The following is a 23167-nucleotide window of genomic DNA, read 5'->3' on the forward strand; positions in this document are numbered from 1 at the left end:
CTAAAGTTTAGCTGATATATTGCATTATGCTGTTTCAACCGCGTCTGTTAATTGTCACTTAGGCGATTATATTCACATACACATCCTGACAGGTAGACAGATACGTGTATTCAGTAGTGTTGGCCTCATGTCTAAACCAGATAACAAATAGCTGCTCTAGGTAACTAAGGTAGAGCAATGGCATCTAAAACACAAGACAAATATCGCAACTTCAGGTAGCTTAACTAGAGAAATGACTCAACCTAAAAAATATTATACATCCAATAGCCGGCTATTAATAAATCAATGCGCTCTTTGGGTGCTTAAAACAAAAACGTTTTACATAGACACAATGGTTTTCACGCATTGCACAATGCACCTCTATGTGTATCGCAATACATACGCACATATGCAATGAGAAACCGCGATAACCATTCCTCCTATTTGAGGAAATGTGTTTTATATTACATTTCAACAATTCATTGGCGGATTATCTGGCTAGTAATTGCATAATATGTGTTGGGCATAAACGAGCACGATATGAAAGATCCAGTTAGCCCACTCCAACCACACCCACACAATAACACCCCCCCCCCCCCCCCCCCCCCCTTCATGTCATGTGTTAATCAGGATCGACCACGCTGGTATATCAAACATTCAAAGGCAGGGGTATACAGTATCCTGTCTATGGGAAAATACATACAAAAGGGTCATTCATTTGCTTTCATGTGATCAAGGAGTTGGAATTTAGCTCAGTCGGTTAAGTGTTCGCTTTAGATGCTTGTATCGAAGGATCAAACCACATCAGTGGATCCAAGCAACTGATTGCGTTTTTTCTTGTTCCAACCAGCTAGTGCACCACAACTGATCAAAAGCCGTGGTATGTGCTTTCCTGTGGAAAAATGCATATACAAGATCCCTTACTGCATTAGAATTACCAATTGTTTGACATCCAATAGCCAATGATTAATTAATCAATGTGCTCTAGTGCTGTCGTTAAACAAAACAAACTTTAACCAATGAGTCCCGAGGCTAGACGTTTGTTATTGTCGTTTCCTTAAGTTATTCAGTTGTTCATTACTCGGAGTTCGAGAGCACGTGCACGCACGTGGTAAGACACAGACACTGTGTAGGTTTCAGTCGTCACTGGGTGTTACTTCTGACGGTTGAAAACAGCGTACAGTAGGGAAATGGCCAACTGAGATAGAAGAATGATGAACAGTGTACACTGCTGTCTTCTTCTCGCTCTACTACAGGTAGGCTGTGATTTCTGTTTGGTGATGCGGTCATTTAAAGTTTGTTTTGTTTAACGACACTAATAGAGCCACTAATAGAGCATATTGATATATTAAACATCTATTGGATGTCAAACATTTGGTAATTTTGACATAGTCTTAGAGAAGAAACCCGCTACATGTTTTTCCATTAGTAGCAAGGGATCGTTTATATGTACCATTCCATAAGCAAGATAACACATACTACGGCCTTTGATATTTTAGCTGTGGTGCACAAGTTGGAGCGATAAATAGCCCAATGGGCCCACCGACGGGGAACAATCCTTGACCGATCGCTCAGATGATGCGATCAGATTCAGTGTTAGTTTAGAGTTAGCCCATTGGGTAGGACTTCCCTTTGGCACTGTCACGTATAAAGAACATTATAAATACGTATCATAAATAGTTGGGGTTAGGGTTAGTGACAGTGCCAAAGGAAAGTCCTTCCATTTATTGGGTTTTTTAAAGATTAATTACCTATGTCCCCTCTCCCATTTGAGCGAATTAATTGATCTGTCCCCGCCCATCATCGTCATGCTTCGCCTTTGAAAGAAAGAAAGAAAGAAAGAAATGTTTTATTTAACGACGCACATTTTATTTACGGTTATATGGCGTCAGACATATGGTTAAGGACCACACAGATATTGAGAGAGGAAACCCGCTGTCGCCACTTCATGGGCTACTCTTTCCGATTAGCAGCAAGGGATCTTTTATATGCACCATCCCACAGACAGGGTAGTACATACCACCGCCTTTGATATACCACTCGTGGTGCACTGGCTGGGACGAGAAATAGCCCAATGGGCCCACCGATGGGGATCGATCCCACACCGACCGCGCATCGAGCGAACGCTGTACCGCTGGTCTACGTCTCGCCCCTGCTTCGCCTATGAAGACTGTAAACAACTTGCCAGTTAGTTTGTTTACCGACCCAAATCAGTTTCATTTCCGTTAGATAACCTTGATAATAGTATAAATAATATCTTACCGAGATTGTCATTATAATTATTACCTCAAGCTCCCCGTCTCTCTGTCTCTGTCTCTCTCTCTCTCTCTCTCTCTCTCTCTCTCTCTCTCTCTCTCTCTCTCTCTCTCTCTCTCTCTCCCTCTCAACACCATGGCTGAAAGGAATATTTACACGTAGTTGATAGCTGCCAGACTAATTGAAGTATATTAATTATATTTTTCAGAGTTCCGTGTTGCATGCGCAGCATCTCAATAGCGACGGCATCCACATTGCCTGTGACAAGGACGTTGCCACGGTAACGTTAGACAATGTTGTCCTCCATCCCCAACATGCGCATTATCTGACGCCGAGCGTTTTCTGCAGTAACGTCCTTTTGAACGTGTCCATGCAGGGACCGTATGGGTCGCGACACAACGTGTGGAGTGTAGATGTTCACTACAAGCGCTCAGCGAGCTGCATGTTTCACGTAACGCAGGACGGTTTCACTGTGTATGTAGACGTCAGGCTTGGGGACGCTATCGTCGGTTCGTACGTGCTGTCCTGTTCAGCGGGCCATGGCGTCGTCCAGGAAATACAGCACAGACATGCGCGTCAAGTCGGATCCTCCTCGCCGACCACGACGTCGTCAACGATCACTACTGGCTCTACGACGAACGCTCGTAAGTCAATTCACATGTTATTTCATTTTAATTTGTTTCTCTGTACCCAATCCGTTCAAGGGCTGGGACCTAAGGCAGACATCGTGGAACCGGTTTTAACCACGGCCGTTCGGGTCCTGGTCTGCCGTCTTTCTCTATATGCATTTGAACACCGGCTATAGCCTCTGTTAGAAACATACTTATCTGCCCTTGATTTGCAAAGCGCTAAGCGGCCTCAATCAGCCTCTAAATGCCTTCCGGCGCGTTCACGCTCCAGTCGCTTGCAACAAAGGCCCTTTGTTACTACTGAATAATATTGTGGAGTAGTCATCGACTTGTTTTTTGACGATAATAATGGTTTATATTACTATTATTGTTTGTCAGATTGTGTGCAATCTCCTTCTTTTACAGAAAAGAAAATGTACAATATGTTTTGTGCTCGACAGAAATACTTACGAACACGTCTTTCAAAGCACGATGAATATGCATCAAGGCTTGTCCGGCCAGTCTTGTCTTCTCACATGGTGTTTCATAAAGAGGTTTTGGCGCGCCGTAGTCAACAGAAAGTCCCCCCCCCCCCCATAATAATACAAATGTGATTAATGTTTGCCACTGTTACGGCACTGTATATCACTTTTCTTGATCAAGGGAGCAGCAACGATGGTTGATATATATATACACACGCGCGCGCACACACACATACACACACACACATACACATACACATACACACACACACACACACACACACACATATATATATATATATATATATATATATATATATATATATATATATATATATATATATAGCGTAGCGCGCATCGGTGTTTCATCGACTGGTACTAATCGTCCACCTATAAGCGCAGACCAGGACCAGAACGTCCGTGGTATTAACCACTCTTGCAATGATATGAATGCTTGTATAATCGGCTATTGGATGTTTAAAGACCCTACTAGAGCACATTGTTTTTTAATCATCGTCTATTAGATATTTATGGGAAACTCGCTGCACTGTTCCATTACATCAGTACAAACACCATCGAGTACAGTAAAACATGTCATAGTCATGGATGTCAAATGACAGCCAATAAAGTATTGAATTGACTCAATCTAAAACTTACTAATGTTTCATAAACATATCTGACAGTACTGATGTGTATTGTATGTACATAAAGATATCGTTTTAAATATGTATGTAGTCAAAAAAAGCAATCTATATGGGCAACACAGTAAAGATATGAAAAGAAGTATTCACAACAATAGTTGAACAATTAACCCAAAAATCCTTAGTTAAAATGATTGTTTTGTTTAACGACACCACTAGAATACATTGATTTATTAATCATTGGCTACTGGATTTCAAAGATTTCCCCCATTAGAAGCAAGATATTTTTAGGCAAAAAAAAGAAAAGAAAAAATCTCTTTGGTCAAAGCAAAGTTCCAGAATTGATGCGGGAATGCGGCTTTTTTTCAAATGTTTAAAAATTATTATTGTTAAAGCATGGATTGCACAGAAACGGTGGGTATATTTGATACCGAAATATGGGGCATATTGAAATTAAAATCAGAACTGACGTCCTAGTTCATGCGCGATGGCATTTTGGTAGAAGATCACAATTACTTTTTAAATCATCAGCAGAGTTTTATGCATACCATCCCATAGGCATCGGAAAAAAATATGCTTTGCCCCCCCCCCCCCCCCCCCCCCCCCTCCCCCAGTTTAAAAGCGATAAAAGTATGGATTTGAATGAATATTTTTATTTCTACACCGACCAATTTTCTGGAAAGTTCAGAAGAATGTAGCTTATAATTCATCATATTATGAGGACATTGTTTTAGTACGACCAGACTTGATTATACTAGGACCCATTCCCCCCCCCCCCCCCCCCCCCCCTTCTAAACAGTAACAATGACTTAGTTGCGTGATAGTAAACATCTGCCTTTTCTGTAAAGGTTACGGCAAGTTCTTATGGCAGATGGTATTTGTGTAGTGAGACCTAATCTTGTACGATTTCTAACGTCCCACAGGGATAAGTACTGGAAAGTATAATCTGATTCTTATTTTATTTCATTTCAACTTATTTTCGTGCCTATATCCAATTAAGGTCCAAGCACAATGTCCTGGGCACATACCTAGGCTATCTGGGATGTCTGTCCAGGACAGTGAATTAATGGTTACTGGTTAGTCAGAGAGAAGAGGTGTAGTGGTCTTACACCTACCCATTGAGTCGTTAAAACTTGCTCTGGGTGGGAGCGGGTATCGGGCTGTGAACCCTGTACCTACCAGCCTTATGCCCGATGGCTTAACCACGACACCACCGAGCAGTTATGAGATTATCAAAATATCTTTTGGACTCTCCTTGTGCAGAGGTATGACATTGAATATACCACTGCTTTTGTCATAGACATCGTGCTTGAGACAATACTTGTAACTGTTGCTTTAAATTGCACCACTCGAGATCGATCCAGCTAACAAGAACTTCTGACTATTCACCGGCGAGACATGCACAAATGTATAACACACAAGTGACAAAACTATTTTTTTTTAAATCACGACAATATGAACTAGAATTACTTCACTTTGAAGCTTCGCCTAATTAGAGAGATGCGACTACCAAACAAATAACTATAGTAATGTCGGAAATAAAATAAAACTGATTTTCGTTGATTATTTCTTTCATATTAAACAGACAAGTAAATATTTTGTAAATATCTATTTAATGATACTCTACCTAATTTAGCATTTACTTGTTTGAGTTCTCATTGATGTACAAGGTGGTGTTTACTCTTGAAATTGAAATAAATATGTCAATAAACAGGAGATTTGTTACCTTTATTGGAACAGACGTTTTGATAATATTCCATTTACCCATAAACAAACTTTTAATTTAAAACTGCAAGTTAACTGATTATTTTGAATTGCAGCATAAATTATTAATTATGACCAGCATATTTAGTGAATATAAATTCAATATAAGTACATTAGAAATTTACCCAATCTTGCAACCACTTAAAGGTGCTATATTAGAAGTTATATGTGAGCATCTGTTAGTGACAAAGATTCTCCAATAAAAATGTCTTTTCTACTAGTAGATAAAATTATTTCTTATAATCATTTATGGACATATAGTTAAAGGTGTAGTCTTTAAATGTTAAAGCAAAACTTAATAAAAACATGATTTGCAATAACTGTCATTATGCAACTTTGAGATAGCACCTTTAATACCGGTATAATAGATCACAAACTCTTGACAGTTTTGCTCAAAAGTTACTTATAAATGACTACAAATATTTTATTTTGGAGAGAAATTGGGGTAAACCCTCATCAGAAACGGTCCCTCACATATTGTAACAGCAATGAAACTGACACGTCTTGACCAAAATGTATTATAGTCTGTTCTAATAAAGTGCACAAATTACCTGTTTACCGACATCTTTCTTTTAATTTCAAGAGTAAACACCACCTTCTACATCAATGAGAGCAAAAACAAGTAAATGCTAAATTAGGTAGACTATCGTTAAATAGATATTTACAAAATATTTACTTGTCTGTTTAATATGTAAGAAATAATCGACGAAAATAATTTTTATTTTACTCCCGACAGTACTTTAATAAGTAATTGGTGTTTGTAAAGTGCATATTAACCCGCAACTAACTTTAGCTGTAACTGGTATTATTTCTACAAATATCCCAAACAGAAGAGTAGAAAACACAACACCACTCCACCCCCATAACAACAACAGGCACATATACATATTCCTGAGCACTCTTAAATTGTCGTATAACATGTCATTAGATTTTTTCTTTTCTTAATTTCAAGCATGAACTCGCATTTAATAACCACCGCCACCCCCACCCCCTCCCCCACCGCACCCCACCCCCAGATGCTGTCATCTTTCGACGCCTATGCATCCCATAGCATCCTAAATGTCCACCTATGGTTTACAAATAAAGTAAGATATAGGTATTTTTAGTCTCAAGGAAATAACAAAAAGGGTCATAATTATATAAAGAGGACTTATTTTTAATATTTTAGTTAAATGTTTGTGTTACTTTCACTATAATGTTTCCAAACTGCATGCTTTTGGGTGTATGTTTGGCAATGTTCACACCCATACAAACCACACCCAAGCGAGAGTTGGTGAATATCACACACACACACATACATATATATATATATATATATATATATATATATATATATATATATATATATATATATATATATATATATATATATATATATATTTATGGAAACTTTGCTCATCAATCCTTACAAAAAGCCTCATTTAAATAAAGGTTTAGTCATTCAATTTTTTTTACAAAATCAGCTTGTTAGAAAATTATCCAAAATTACCACGCCCCAATTTTGTCGCAAGAAAAACCCGGTGTGTGAATACTAAGCCTCATTACAGCTAAGCTATTTGCACTGCTGGTGACAAACCAATTGTCATTTTAAAAAATAACTCCTTGGCTATCACTAAGCTTAAGAATTTACTTCCTATTCCAAATGATTAGCCTTCAACATGGCACTTTGCAAAACAAACAAGCGAACACTTTACTGGGTATACAAGGGAATTAACTGTATACTGCTACCTTTGGCTCCAAATCCGGTTTTACATCATAGCAAGAAAAGCCCAGCAAAAACCAACGTCATACCGCGGGAAATTTAAAAACAAATGTTGACACGCGAGGGTCAAAATGGACGAGCGCGCTGACCAGAGACGAGAAATGTATTTTGTTTGGCCGTATATGCACCACAGAATAGCACATGTCATGGTCTTCGACATACCAGGGAGCCGGACGTAGCCCAGTGGAAAAGCGTTCGCTCTGGGATCGATCCCCGTCGGTGGGCCCATTGGGCAATTTTACGCTCCAGCCAGTACCACGACTGTTATCCTGTCTGTGGGATGGTGCATATAAAAGATCCCTTGCTGCTAATCGAAAAGAGTAGTGGTCTAACAAAGTATTACCTGAACAAATATAATTTGATTTGTTCCTAAATGTACTTTATTCAATCTTCATAACCGCCATGCTCCATTTATTAGTGACATTTTGTAAAAATAATTGAATTATGGCAATGGTCCATAATTCAAAAACTAAAATTGTCGAGAGGGATGACATGGATTTCACTCCATCATGGTTCAGTTAAGGTGATGCGATAGCTAGATTTGGTTTCCCAAAATTCATGTAATTTTTATTTATTATCAGTTTGTATAGAAATAAGGTCCTTAAATCTGTGACAGTATGCCTTTAAGATGACTGATAGTTATTGCATTATCTTGCTGAACTGTTACTCTGCTTCCTTTAAATTATTTTCAAAATTGTCTTTTGATATTTGAAAAAAATTACCTTTTACATCAGTATGTGTTTTGCAGTTTTTTCGAAAACGGGAACACATTTAATGTGGCGTTAAGCTGTAGATCACTACACTAGAATCATTCACTGATCAATTTACTTAATATACACCAGTATGTCCAAACAATATCTGGGAGCGGTACGTAGCCCAGTGGTAAAGCGCTCGCTCGATGCGATCCCCGTCGGTGGGCCTATTGGACTATTTCTCGTTCCACAATTGGTGTAACAAAGGCCGTGGTATGTACTATCTTGTCTATGGGATGGTGCATATAAATGATCCCTTGCTGCTAATCGAAAAGAGTAGCCAATGAAGTGGCGACAGCGGGTTTCCTCTCTCAATATCTGTGTGGTACTTAACCATATGTCTGACGCCATATAACCGTAAATAAAATGTGTTGAGTGCGTCGTTAAATAAACCATTTTCTTTTTTCCTTCAATTTAGGTTCACCTGAATTCGTCCAATCATTCGTAATGAATATTTTCACTCTCGAACGAACAGGATCAGCACGAGTTAGTTTCTCGATTTCCTCAGCTGTAAATGGAGAAGAATCAAGAAAGTTAATCAAAAACACATTTTCTGCAGGGATAGGCACAGATTCAGATTTCATAGTTTGCGGAGGTCTGTTCATGGCATCAGCATTCGCAATATGATTACCTGGAATATACGTGAATGTGTAGTTGTAGGCAGAAAGAGTAAATGCCCATATCTGTACTCTGTGACTTTGTAATCAGCAGAGATCCTAACTGATTGTCTTCTTTCAAAACATACACAGTTAAAAATGCCAGTCACTATACTTAACTGGTTCAATGATTCCTTCTTTCACGAGCCTATCTAATTCAAGATCCACTTTTGCACGCATTGCATAAGGCACTGGTCGTATTTTGAAGTAATTTGGGTTGCGAATTTGGATGAACATAAATTGTGTCGACTACCCCTTTAATTTCTGCCAATTCATCTTTAAAAATGTCAGAGTACTTGTCCAGGGTTTGAGTGAGAGATGTAGCGTTTTCCACAAGTCGTTCCAATTCAGACGAATATTTTAAAGCAGGTTTCTCCGAAGTAGATTTGCTTTTTGACCTTTGACGATCATAATAGATGCATCGACCTTTTGTCCCTAATATTCTACGCAAATGTCTGACACCGGTACCTTAATTTGTTCATCTGTGTATGTACGACGTACGGCTTTCGATTTCCTCAATGAAGGAGCTTCACGTTCAGATCACGTTTTCTTATAGCACGACTCACTCATCAGAGATACACTACCGCCTGTATCAACATGTAATGTAACTAGTTTACCAATCATACAGACTTCCATAGTGATTGGTACAGACGATGATCTTTCACATCCATTTACATGATACAATGAGTATTCCTCCTCATCAGGATTCACATGGAATGAATCATCATTGTCGCTATCGGAGTTATCATTTTGCTGAACCATATTGGTTGTACGTGTGAGTGGTTTGTCTAGCTTTGCGACGATAAGCTTTAACAATGTGCCTTTTTATGACAACAGTTGCAAATAGTATCTTAAAACGACACACATTAGAAGAATGTGATCCATCACATCTGTAACACTTCACGTTCGGATTTCTAAAGTTTTTACCACGGTGACCAACACATTCTTTAGACCTGTTGTGTTTGTTTTCATTATGTCCTAAATTGTTTTGTTTGTTTTTTAACCACTTTATTTACCTTTTCATTCTGTCGAGAAGAAACAGGACCATGCATACCATTTTGAATGCATATCACATTGTGAGCAGCCATTTCCATACTTCGCAAAATTTCTAGTGCACGACTGAAATTAGGTTTCCTTCGGACAGTAAATGTTTTTGGACACCTTCATCAGAAACCCCACATACAATACGATCATGCAGCATGTCATCTAACATTGCACGGTATTCACAATGTTCCGCGAGACGTCTCAATTATTCAGCAACAAACTCAGAAATTCCTTGATTTCTATCTTGGAAACGTGCTAAATTGAAATCGCTGAACGATAACCGAGAGTTTTGGGTGATGGTGATCTTGGGTAACCTTTATTAAATCCTGAAATGTTTTGTCAGTGGGACGGTCAGGAGATACCAGATTTCGCATTAATGCATACGTACTTGGTCCAGTAACACTCAACATAATAGCTCGTTGTTTATTCACTGAGAAAATAGACTTGTCGTCTGCTTGGCCATGCCGTAACCCTAGGATATCTTCTGGGTATTGTTATATTAACACTTCCAGTAAGAGTAACTAAAGAAGAATAGTTTCTATATTGCTATTGGCATTAATGCTATATACATTACATACATAAAAGGACAGGACGTAGCCTAGTGCATTAGACTATTTTTAGTTTCAGCCAGTGCACCACGACTGGTATATCAAAGGCTATGGTATGAGTTATCCTGTCTGTCGAATGGTGCATATAAAAGTTCCCTTGTTACTAAAGGAAAAATATAGCGGGTTTCCTCTCTAAGACTATATGTCTAAATTACCGAAAGTTTCACATCAATAGCTGATGATATATAAATCAATGTGCTCTAAAGAAACAACACTTAACTTTTCCCCGCAAACAGGACAGCACATGCCCCGCATGTTAAATGCATGCATATTGCTACTGGTAGTGTGTGTTGTGGTTAACGTGGACAATATACTAGTCATATGTTTTTATCAAGTGTCCACATGCTCCATGGAATTGCTGAATAACAAAAGAAAATTATTTTCTCAAGTTCTGACCAATATTTGCCCTGATTTTTAATTTAGTGAAACAAAATAGTCCATGATCAGGACCCACATTTTGGGCACTTGGTACCACCTGGGGAGACGAATGCTCATATTGATATGTGTAGACACCAGCTTTCTCTGTGTAAGAACCAGTTTTGTTACCCTAGCCCAATTCCACGGAAGACATATTTTTACAAAAAAGGGGTGATTACAGAAAAATATTGTAAAATATTCACCAAGACAATTAGGGTGACAAAACGTAAATGATAGGTGTTCTCAGATTCGACAATTCAGATATATTAACAGTATTGAAATCCTTTGATAATTAGGGTCTCTCGGAGCACATTTTCTATGACGTTAAAAGACATAATTCACACAATTTTATTTTTCAGCAGATATTTCACATAAAGGTAGGCTCACAACCACAAATATTCTCTTTGAAGGTTCCTATTATAACAAAAGCTCATTTGGACATCCAGTTACTACTTAGATCCCATATATAAATTTTTCTTGCAAGTGTTTCTCTATTTTAACATGCTCCTATACCACTAAGGTTTCAGGCATGTCCTTTCCGGGTCCGGTCTCTGGATAGCCAGTGATCTGATCCGGGACAGAATATTAAGGGACAATTTTGAGAATTACTCTAATAGGGAGATGGGACATTATTAAAAAAAATAATAATAATAAATTCTAATTATTAATATACTACTTAATTAATTTATATAAGCGCCATTTTTAATAGGGCGTTTCTAAAAATGTTCCTATCCTATTTAAATAATTACAATTATACTTTGGCCCTAAGGAGGTTTCTCTATAACTACTATTGAAAACAGGGCTTGTCCTCAAAAGCAATATTTCAAAGGAATTTTTAACAGATTAATTAAATAAAAACATTATATATTTATTATGATGGACAGGGAAGCTCTAAGGGAACAGGAAGTTGGTGCGATATAAATTTGAGAAATAGAAACATCTTGTCATTTTCCTGGAAGGCTAGGGTCTCGCATAACACTTTTTGACTTTACGTAATGCAATTTCCGCCAATGTACAGCACAAATGGCTAATCTTTCGGCTTTTATTAGTCCCCTACCGGTCCATCCGGAGGGGACTATAGATTTCATCTCTGTCAGTCCGTCTGTCCCACATATGTTTCAGGAATATCCCTTTAATAATACCGGCCTCGGTGGCGTCGTGGTAGCCATCGGTCTACAGGCCGGTATGTACTGGGTTCGGAACCCAGTCGAGGCATGGGATTTTTAATCCAGACACCGACTCCAAACCCTGAGTGAGTGCTCCGCAAGGCTCAGTGGGTAGGTGTAAACCACTTGCACCGACCAGTGATCCATAACTGGTTCAACAAAGGCCATGGTTTGTGCTATCCTGCCTGTGGGAAGTGCAAATAAAAGATCCCTTGCTGCTAATCGGAAGAGTAGCCCATGTAGTGGCGACAGCGGGTTTCCTCTTAAAATCTGTGTGGTCCTTAGCCATATGTCTGACGCCATATAACCGTAAATAAAATGTGTTGAGTGCGTCGTTAAATAAAACATTTCTTTCTTTCTTTCTTTATCCCTTTAATAAAAACAATGCTGACAGCTATGAAAGAGTCACATTTATGAAAGACGCAATGAAGTATATAAATATTAAATATGACAAATACAATAATGTTTTTGGAATTTTAAACTGATGTTGACCATCACGCACCTTTGGTTGACACCCAACAGCCGATTTTGTTTCGTGCTGGGGTTTCGTTAAACATTCAATTATTAATTCCAAAATGCTGACAACTCTCCAGTTCTGTAGCACATACATTTAATAAATCTTTCCATAGATTCTTTAATTCTGCTAAATATTAGGATATCAAATTTCTGTTTGAGGTTGTTCCCAAGTCTCTGGTACTCATGCTGAACTTTGGATGTTCTTATTAGCTGTGTTTGTTTGCCTTGCTAGATGTTTGGTTTTCTTGTGGTCCAGGGGCAGGATTAGTTCAAGATGATTTTAAATATAGTAATGTTGCAGTAATATAACATTTTTATTATAACACAACTTTAACAATAACTACATGATCAAAATGGCTGTTAAGTCAATAACACATACTTTCAATGGTTTTTTTTGCTAGGATCTATGTAGTATATGACAGCCCAGTGTATATTTGTATTTATTTACGTGTGTGTGTGTGTGTGTGTGTGTGTGTGTGTGTGTGTGTGTGTGTGTGTGTGTGTGTGTGTGTGTGTGTGTGTGTGTGTGTATGTATGTATGTATGTATGTATGTATGTATGTATGTATGTATGTATATATATATGTATATGTAAATATATGTATATGTATGTATATGTATAGCCTCTATTAGAAACATGCTTATCTGCCCTTGATTTGCATAGCGCTAAGCGGCCCCAATCAGCCACTAAATGACTTCTGGCGCGTTCACGCTCCAGTCGCTTGCAACAAAGGTCCTTTGTTACTGCTGAATTGTGAAGTAGTCATCGACTTGTTCTTTTATTTTTTGACATTAATAAAGTTTTATATTACTATTATTATTTGTCAGATTGTGTGCAATCTCCTGTTACAGAAACGAAAATGTACAATATGTTTTGTGCTCAACAGAAATACTTACGAACACGTCTTGGGGAGACCAAGAAAAAGTGACTCATTGATGACTGACTCGTTAAAACGGCATCTTAATAAAGTTTTGATATCTGCAATTAATATGCACGTGTTTGTGTATATATCACTGTGTACGAACGGAAGTGTACATTAATTTGGCTGTGACTTTTCTGTATCGCTAGCCGCATTATTAACTACGATCTATGCAGTAGACGATGCAAATAAATGCATTATTGGTGAAAATACGCAAACAAATCGGAACCGCGAGTCCAGTGTCATTGTCAGACAAAGTGTAACGGACACAATTTCATATTTAATTTAATAGTTACGATCGACTATCTACCTGCAATTATTAATATTTTGCACAACCATTAAGCATTCCATAATAGGCCATATATATAATGTATGTATATATATATATATATACTGAACAAAATAAGAAACTTCCGCTAACTTTGCTTGAACATAACTTGATGAAAACAAACCGGGGGGAATAATTGTTATATATGCGTTTAAAGAGTGTTCCATGATGCATCGTTTGGTGCACAAATCATGGCCATAGGTTAACAGAAACTGGGAGAAATTTTGACCAAGTGTGGTAGGGGTTAAAAAAAAATTAAAATTAATAACGGGTATGACCACCTCTTGAATTGACCACTGCAGTGCATCGCAGGCGCATAGAATTGACTAACGTGTTGATTTCTGCCTGTGGAATATTGTTCCATTCCTGAATGAGGGCTTGACGAAGTTCGTTGACGTTAGCGGGTGGGTTGGGACGACGCCTCAATCGTCTGTCCAGACTATCCCAGACATGCTCGATGGGGTTGAGATCAGGACTTTTAGCGGGCCAGTCATCAATGAAATCAATGTTATTTGTCCTAAGAAAATTTACAGTGTCTCTAGCTGTATGAGAGCTGAAAAATCGAGATGTTGGCGTTGTTATGGAACAGAGGAATGACGTTATGAGCGAGAATGTCATCGCGATAACGTTGAGCATTTAAATTGCCATCAATGACGACTAGTGGTGAACGATAACCATGGGCAATGGCTGCCCAGACCATGACACAACCCCCACCCCCAAAACGATCTCGTTCAAGAACACAACAGTCAGCATAGCGTTCATTTCTCCTACGGTAGACGCGCACCCTGCCATCACCACGTTGTAAAGAAAATCTGAATTCATCCGAAAAAAGAACGGTATTCCAGCGTCGCCGTATCCAACGAGTGTGTACACGTGCCCAATTAAGACGATTTAGACGATGACGTTGCGTTAAAACGCATCCGACGTAAGGACGTCGTGCATGTAAACCGTTCTCCCGCAGACGATTATGAACAGTTTCCCCACTGATTCGGTTATTATGAAGCCCAGGCGTGTTAGCAGCAGTAGCAGTGGCAGTTTGGAATCGATTGCGCAAATGCGTGTTCATGATATAGCGGTCTTGACCACGCGTTGTAACACGCGGACGTCCACGACGTGGCAAGTCGTTGGTGCTTCCTGTCGTTCGAAATCTTATGCGAAGATTTCGTATCGCTCGACTAGAACTCCCAACATGCCCTGCAACGTCTTCTGTCGATATGCCAGCATCAAGCATGCCAATCGCCTGTTCGTATAAATTATTGGGTATTCTTGGCATACTAAAAATGCTACAATGTAAAAAACGTTAATTGTTTTACAAATTTTGAAGCGTTTTCGTTCACTTGACAACAATGCCAGTAAGACAAGTAAAACAAATTGACCGAATACTACACGGGACATGTCGAATCATGCATGCACATGCAAATTGAATTTCACGTTGTCGACGATTAACAGTGCAAAAATAATCGATAAAATTCATGAATCCTGATAATACAGCTCAAGGCTAATACTACCTATATAATTTCATTACACAATGAATTCTTTAACACAACAAATACTATATGTACAAATCGGAAGTTTCTTTTTTTGTTCAGTATATAATGTATATATATATATATTACTCGCGGAAAAAAAGTTCATGTGCATGTATTGCACAAGGCATATATCTAACACTGATGAAGACAAACGCAAATTGATCACAGTAAATATTTATTGGTCATTTATAAACACTGTGATGTGATTTGCTCCCATATGGCGTATCCACGTGAATCACAACAATACCTTCAAAACTGTTCCATTTCATCCCATACGTGCTCTATCGGGTTGAGATCCGGAGAGCAGGCAGGCTATGGAATGGAAGTGTATTGATATTGTTCTGTTGTAGGAAGCCGGTCACAAATCTTGTTATGTGGGGGCGGGCGTTGTCATGCTGTAGCGTCACACCCGGACCGTTGTTGCGAACAAATGGTACAACTACAACGTGAGATGCTAGAATTTCATCTCTATACCTCAAACCAGTGAGATTACCACGGATAATGACTAAAGGGGTTCGCTGATGCATACTTATACCTCCCCAGATCTGGACGTTTCCGCCACCGAAATGATTACGCTGTAAAACGCAAGCGTTGGCATAGCGTTCATTCCGACGTCGGTAAACGCGCAGTCTGTTATTCCTTCCACCTTGCAGCTCAAATTTTGATTCATCGGTGAAGAGTAATGATGCCCATTCACGTCTTGTCCCGTGTAAGTGTTGTCTGCTCCACGCCAGCCTAGCATTACGATGACGTTGTAACAATACTGGGCGCCTTGCAGGACGTCTTGCCCTAATGCCACGTTCACGTAACCGGTCACGTACTGTCCTGGCACTTATTCGTCTTATGCCTGGGATGGCCTCTGCTGTCAACGTTGCCACTTGGAATCGATTACGTAAATGTGTATTGACTATGTATCGGTCTTGTCTTGGCATCGTTACACGTGGTCGACCACTACGTGGTAAATCACTAAACGCTTTGCCTTCCTTGGTAACGTCTCCATAAACTAACAATTGTGTTTCGGTGGACGCCGAAACGTCTTGCAACATCAGTTTGTGGCACACCAGTTTGCAGCATACCAGCTGCTCGTAATCGTTCTTCTTCCGTTAACCTTGGCATATGTGTATTGTGTTTTAGGCGTCAGATTTGTTTGGAAAAACTATCCCCGACTTTAGGTAATTCTTTTTATTACTTTGTGGCAGCAGTAAAATCAAATACCGACTTGTAGCAACTAAATATCGTAAAAAGCTAGTCACGTGACAATGAACGAACTGCACGTGCGGAAGCGCGGTGTGTTACAAAATATACTGGAGCCCGTTTATGCCATTATATTTGTCAAATTACAAACAATTTCAAACTTTGTGGTAGGTCTGGGACCAATTTATTTGGTGCACAGGAACTTTTTTTCCGTGAGTATATGTGTGTGTGTATGTATATGTATGTATATGTATGTATATATATATATATATACTCTTCAAAAAAAGAAACGCAAAAGGGTACAATAGGTTATAACTGCGATTTTATGTTTCCTACCGGTTCATGCTTTGTGAATATAAGGTCATTGCATGTCCCAAACACATTCCCACGGTTACATTCGATAAAACGCAGCTACTGTACAATAAAGTTCCAAAATGTGAATATTCGCAAAAACGCAGCCACGTGCAAACCATGTCACCACTGCACGTGCAACATGAACACCGACAGTATAAAAGTGCAGGGTGATCGCTTGCCTGGCCTCTGTATCTGGCCGACAGTTGACAATCCAGGACATGCCACGTCTCAGTGAACCGCAGAGAAACAATGCCATCGGCCGACTAGACGCAGGCGAATCCAGAACGGCCGTTGCCAGGGCATTCCATGTGTCCCCAAGCACCATCTCCAGACTGTGGGACCGTTACCAGCAACATGGATCAACACGTGACCTCCTTAGATCCGGTCGACCACGGGTCACTACCCCCGGGCAGGACCGCTACATCCGGGTACGCCACCTTCGGGAACGATTGACTACTGCCACCTCCACAGCCGCAGCAATACCAGGTTTGCGCAGGATATCCGACCAGACCGTACGGAACCGCCTACGTGAGGTAGGAATTCGTGCCAGACGTCCAGTTCGAGGTGTCATCTTAACACCACAACACCGTCGACTCCGACTGCAGTGGTGCCAGATTCATCGACAATGGCCTCAACTGCGATGGAGACAGGTGTGGTTCAGTGACGAGTCCCGATTTCTGCTCCGACGTCATGATGGAAGATGTCGCGTGTATAGGCGTCGTGGTGAACGTTATGCGGCAAACTGCGTGCAGGAAGTGGACAGATTCGGCGGGGGTAGTGTCATGGTGTGGGCAGCCATTTCACACACTGGCAGAACTGACCTGGTCCACGTGCAGGGCAACCTGAATGCACAGGGCTACATTGACCAGATCCTCCTGCCACACATCGTTCCAGTTATGGCCAACGCCAACGCAGTGTTCCAACATGACAACGCCAGGCCTCACACAGCACGTCTCACAACGGCTTTCCTACAGAACAACAACATTAATGTCCTTCCTTGGCCATCGATATCACCGGATTTGAACCCAATTGAGCATCTATGGGACGAGTTGGACCGACGCCTCCGACAGCGACAACCACAGCCCCAGACCCTGCCCGAGCTGGCAGCAGCCTTGCAGGCCGAGTGGGCCACCATCCCCCGGGACGTCATCCGTACTCTGGTTGCTTCATTGGGCAGGCGGTGCCAGGCAGTTGTCAACACACGCGGAGGCCACACCCGGTATTGACTCCAGATGACCTTGACCTTGGTGGTGTGTCCTATCACTTACTCACAATGGACTAGAGTGAATTGTGAACAATCCAGCAACATTTGGTAATTATCGGACTCCCCATTCAATAATTAAATCAATTCTCCAAATGTTACGACAATGTGGTTTTGCGTTTCTTCTTTTGAAGAGTATATATATATATATATATATATATGTGTGTGTGTGTGTGTGTGTGTGTGTGTGTGTGTGTGTGTGTGTGTGTGTGTGTGTGTGTGTGTGTGTGTGTGTGTGTTTGTGTGTGTTAAGATGACACCTCGAACTGGACGTCTGGCACGAATTCCTACCTCACGTAGGCGGTTCCGTACGGTCTGGTCGGATATCCTGCGCAAACCTGGTATTGCTGCGGCTGTGGAGGTGGCAGTAGTCAATCGTTCCCGAAGGTGGCGTACCCGGATGTAGCGGTCCTGCCCGGGGGTAGTGACCCGTGGTCGACCGGATCTAAGGAGGTCACGTGTTGATCCATGTTGCTGGTAACGGTCCCACAGTCTGGAGATGGTGCTTGGGGACACATGGAATGCCCTGGCAACGGCCGTTCTGGATTCGCCTGCGTCTAGTCGGCCGATGGCATTGTTTCTCTGCGGTTCACTGAGACGTGGCATGTCCTGGATTGTCAACTGTCGGCCAGATACAGAGGCCAGGCAAGCGAACACCCTGCACTTTTATACTGTCGGTGTTCATGTTGCACGTGCAGACAACGCACGTGCAGTGGTGACATGGTTTGCACGTGGCTGCGTTTTTGCGAATATTCACATTTTGAAACTTTATTTTACAGTAGCTGCGTTTTATCGAATGTAACCGTGGGAATGTGTTTGGGACATGCAATGACCTTATATTCACAAAGCATGAACCGGTAGGAAACATAAAATCGGATTTATAACCCATTTGTACCCTTTTGCGTTTCTTTTTTTGAAGAGTATATATATATAACGTTACACCTTTTGTTACTACTTAAAGCTTCACGCTATGAGCGATCATCAGGTAACGTGTAACTGCCCTATCGTTACATCATGAAGCAGTGACGTCACAACATGTGCAGTGGGTACGGGCTATTCTTTTTCGGCTTAGCTTAGGTGGCTGTGTTAATCCATATGGGTGGGTGTCGGCACTTGGATATAAGTACATTTCTCTTGTTTAGCGAGTTGATCCCTATAGCTTTCAGTACGTCCAGTGTTTCCTCAATGCATAGATTGCACTGCCCCGTGCTTCTCTTGAAGGTGTTCACTTTCCTTATTACGCGCCATTGTTATTGTGTACTCAGCGTTTTTTCTTTTTAGTTCCCAAATGTATTTCGACAGCTCCGTTTCCTTTTCGTACTTGCTGTGCATGAAGGACTTCTTGTGGTTGGCATACCTTTCTTTGAAGGATCCCCCTGTGAGGCCTGTGTATGTCTTGCTTGGTGTGTTAGTGGTATGCACTGCAGCTTCATATATAACTGATTTAGTGAGGCAGTTTCCCTCAAGTGGGCAATCGTCCTTATGTCTGCAGTTGCATTTGTTCTCTGTTTGCTTGTTGCTGTCTTCGGCGATGATTTTTGCGTTGTGGTGTTGTATGATCGTTTTCATGTTCTTCATACAGCTGTAGCTTACTTTGACGTCGTTCTTGTTGAAGAGTTTGTGGTACTTGCTGCCGGTCGGGAAATGCTTCTTTATTAGCTGTAGGAAAGTTTTCCCCACTTTTGACTTTACGTTCCTGCTGTATGGCGGGTTGAACAGTTCCTAGATCTATTCTTTTTGGTGCTTGCTCCTGTTTTCATGTCTGATTGATGGAATGCTATCTTCTCTGTATAGTTGCTTGCTTCTAATGCTTTGTTGTAAGCGGGGGCGGCTTTGGTAAAGATGTCTTCGGTTGATGAGAGGAGAGAGATTCTCTTGCTGACAGTTCGTGGGATTTGCTTTGTGATTGCAGGTGGATGATTGGAGTTCCTGTCGATGTACATCGTTTGGTCGTTTGGTTTTCTGTAGGATTTGTATGTACCGTTGTTCAGGTTCAATGTTGTATCCAGGTAGTTTGTGATATTCAAATTGGTCTTCACTGTTATTTTGAGGCCGAGTCCTTGGAAAATCTTTACGAGGCCTTTTCTAATTTGCTCTGATTCTCACCCCGAATGTCTTTTCAATACTACTAGTCCAGCATCCCTGTTGCTGATGTTTGACTCATTCCGTATAGTTTGCAAGATAAGGAGCCCAACAAGCTCACATATCTCGGCGTTTGGAGAGTCTATCTTCACCCATGGTTTGCAACTATGATCGAACAGGAGCGATTTTCTAGAGTGCATGATGGTTCTGTATTCAGCATCTGTGACAATAGTGTGTTGATTTGTCCAATTTAGTGCTTTCTTGAGGAGGTTTTCTGATATCGATGGGTAGTAGTCCACTATGTCGAAAACTAAGAAAGTTAAGTTTTGCTTTTCCTGTAAGTTGTTGAACCATTCCAGAACGTGTTGGGTGCTTCTCCACTGGTTAACTGGGAGCAGTTTTCGTTGTTGATACGCTCCAGCATCAGTTTGTTTACCTTTCCCACTTCACTTTTCGATGGATTGATTAGTCTGCAGGATGGTTTGTCTTCGAAATCATCTTTGTGGTCCTTCAGTGTTATGAATGCTGCCTTCGCCGCCATTTTATCTATGCGGTCGCTTATGTCTAGAGCTTGCGTGATGCTATCAAATTCTTGGTCTATTTTTGAAATAATAGCTGAGTCCGCATGCTTGTACTTCTTTGTAATATTTTCTGTGAGCCGAAAAAGAATAGCCCGTACCCGCTGCACCTGTTGTGACGTCACTGCTTCATGACGTAACGACAGGGCAGTTACACGTTACCTGATTATCGCTCATAGCGTGAAACTTAACGGTGTAACGGTATAGATATTTATACTGGCTCCCCATACTGTGTGTGTGTGTGTGTGTGTGTATATATATATATATATATATATATATATATATATATATATATACACACACACACACACGCACACACACACACACCAGTTTTCAGTATTAGAGAACAACAAACATAAATACACATCACGCAGTCCAGTGTAATTGTCAGGCAATGTAAAATGGACATCATTTTACACGTATATATAAGAAGCACTAATCACAAGCCTTTACCATAGTTTGACACCCAATAGCCATTTTTTTGTGCTGGGGTGTCGTTAAACATTCATTCAGTCATTCATTCATTAATCACCAGCAAACAATATTTATCTAGTCGAAAAGCACCATGATAACCATCGTTTTGCTCACATAGTTGCCAGGATGGATCCTTGAAATAGTCTGCGACGTAGGAACATGTTATTGATTTGAGAAATGTCAATTTTCATAGAACGATGAATATGCATCAAGGCTTGTCCGGCCAGTCTGTCTTCTCACATGGTGTTTCGTAAATAGGTTTTGGCGCGCCGTAGTCAACAGAAAGTCCCCCCATAATAATACAAATGTGATTAATGTTTGCCACTGTTACGGCACTGTAAATCACTTTTCAGCAACGATGGTTTATACACACACATACACACACACACACACATACACACACACGCACATACACACACACACACACACACACACACACACACACACATATGTAAAATTGTTGAGGGGGTTTTATTTTTAAAATATTAGGTCTTTTGTTTTGTCTGCCACTTACGCTTATAATCATGTATACAACAATGTCTTCATTTTAACATGTTGGGCATCTACCTACCTTAAATAATCGGCATGCAAGACTAACATAAATATGTTTCCACAAATATTTTGATGTAAACAAAACTAGTAGTTACTTTAGGTAGATGTTTTTAGGTTAAATTATATATTTATATATTTTACAGCAAAATTTACACTTTATAATGCAATGTATATTTATATAGTCCGTCCCATCCTCCTACAAAAATGTTTTGTTGTTTTTGTAAATAATTTAAGTTTACTTTGACATAAAGATAAAAGTGTTTTGGAAATACACGCAAAAATAGTACTATTTTTGCGTGTAATTTAGAAAACAACCGGCTCAGAAATAAATAACTTGTAGTAAATTCCATAGAATGAAAAATGCGTTCCCAGTAGGACGCACTATAAACATATGTTTCTATTATCTAGGTGGCGAGACATAGCCCAGTGGTAAAGCGCTCGCTTGATGCGCGGTCGGTTTGGGATCGATCCCCGTCGGTGGGCCCATTGGGCTATTTCTCGCTCCAGCCAGTGCACCACGACTGGTACATCAAAGGCCTTGGTATGTGCTATCCTGGCTATGGGATGGTTCATATAAAAGATCCCTTGCTGCTAATCGAAAAGAGTAGCCCATGAAGTGGCGACAGCGGGTTTCCTCCCTCAATATCTGTGTGTTCCTTAACCATATGTCCGACGCCATATAACAGTAAATAAAATGTGTTGAGTAAGTCGTTAAATAAAACATTTCCATTCACTATTATCTATTACAACTGTGTTACTGTCACACACAATTCATTAAAACTGCAAATGTGTTTGTATCTTTAATTTCATTTCATTTCATTTCAACTTATTTTCATGCTTATATCCAATTAAGGTTCAAGCACGCTGTCCTGGGCACACACCTCAGCTATCTGGGCTGTCTGTCCAGGACAGTGGGTTAGTTGTCAGTTCGTTAGTGGTTAGTGAGAGAAAAGAGGGTGTAGTGGCCTTACACCTACCCATTGAGCCCTTAAGAACTCGTTCTGGGTTGGAGCCGGTACCGGGCTGCGAACCCTGTACCTACCAGCCTGTAGTCCGATGGCTTAACCACTATGCCACCGAGGCCGGTTTGTATCTTTAAATGAAATTATGATAATTAATGTGAGGCGAGATTGCAGCTTTGAAAACAAAAATCCATGCAAGAAAACCAAAATAATCAGGGTGGGTGACAGTTCGCTAGATTCATCTCCTATATTTAACACATGGTCAATTATAACAAAACGCAAT

At 40.3% G+C, this 23167-nt stretch overlaps 1 protein-coding gene across 1 annotated transcript; it reads left to right on the forward strand.

Annotated features, from left to right (window-relative positions):
- The first annotated feature begins 1127 nt into the window (after positions 1 to 1127).
- Positions 1128 to 4852, forward strand: LOC121383866. Its single transcript, XM_041513964.1, has 3 exons — positions 1128 to 1235; positions 2444 to 2879; positions 4815 to 4852. The coding sequence occupies exons 1-3, from the start codon at positions 1191 to 1193 to the stop codon at positions 4850 to 4852; spliced, it is 519 nt and encodes a 172-aa protein (XP_041369898.1). The 5' UTR covers positions 1128 to 1190.
- Positions 4853 to 23167: the final 18315 nt, after the last annotated feature.

The sequence above is a fragment of the Gigantopelta aegis genome, chromosome 10, assembly GCF_016097555.1.
Source record: "Gigantopelta aegis isolate Gae_Host chromosome 10, Gae_host_genome, whole genome shotgun sequence".
In the NCBI taxonomy this organism is placed as follows: Eukaryota; Metazoa; Mollusca; class Gastropoda; order Neomphalida; family Peltospiridae; genus Gigantopelta; species Gigantopelta aegis.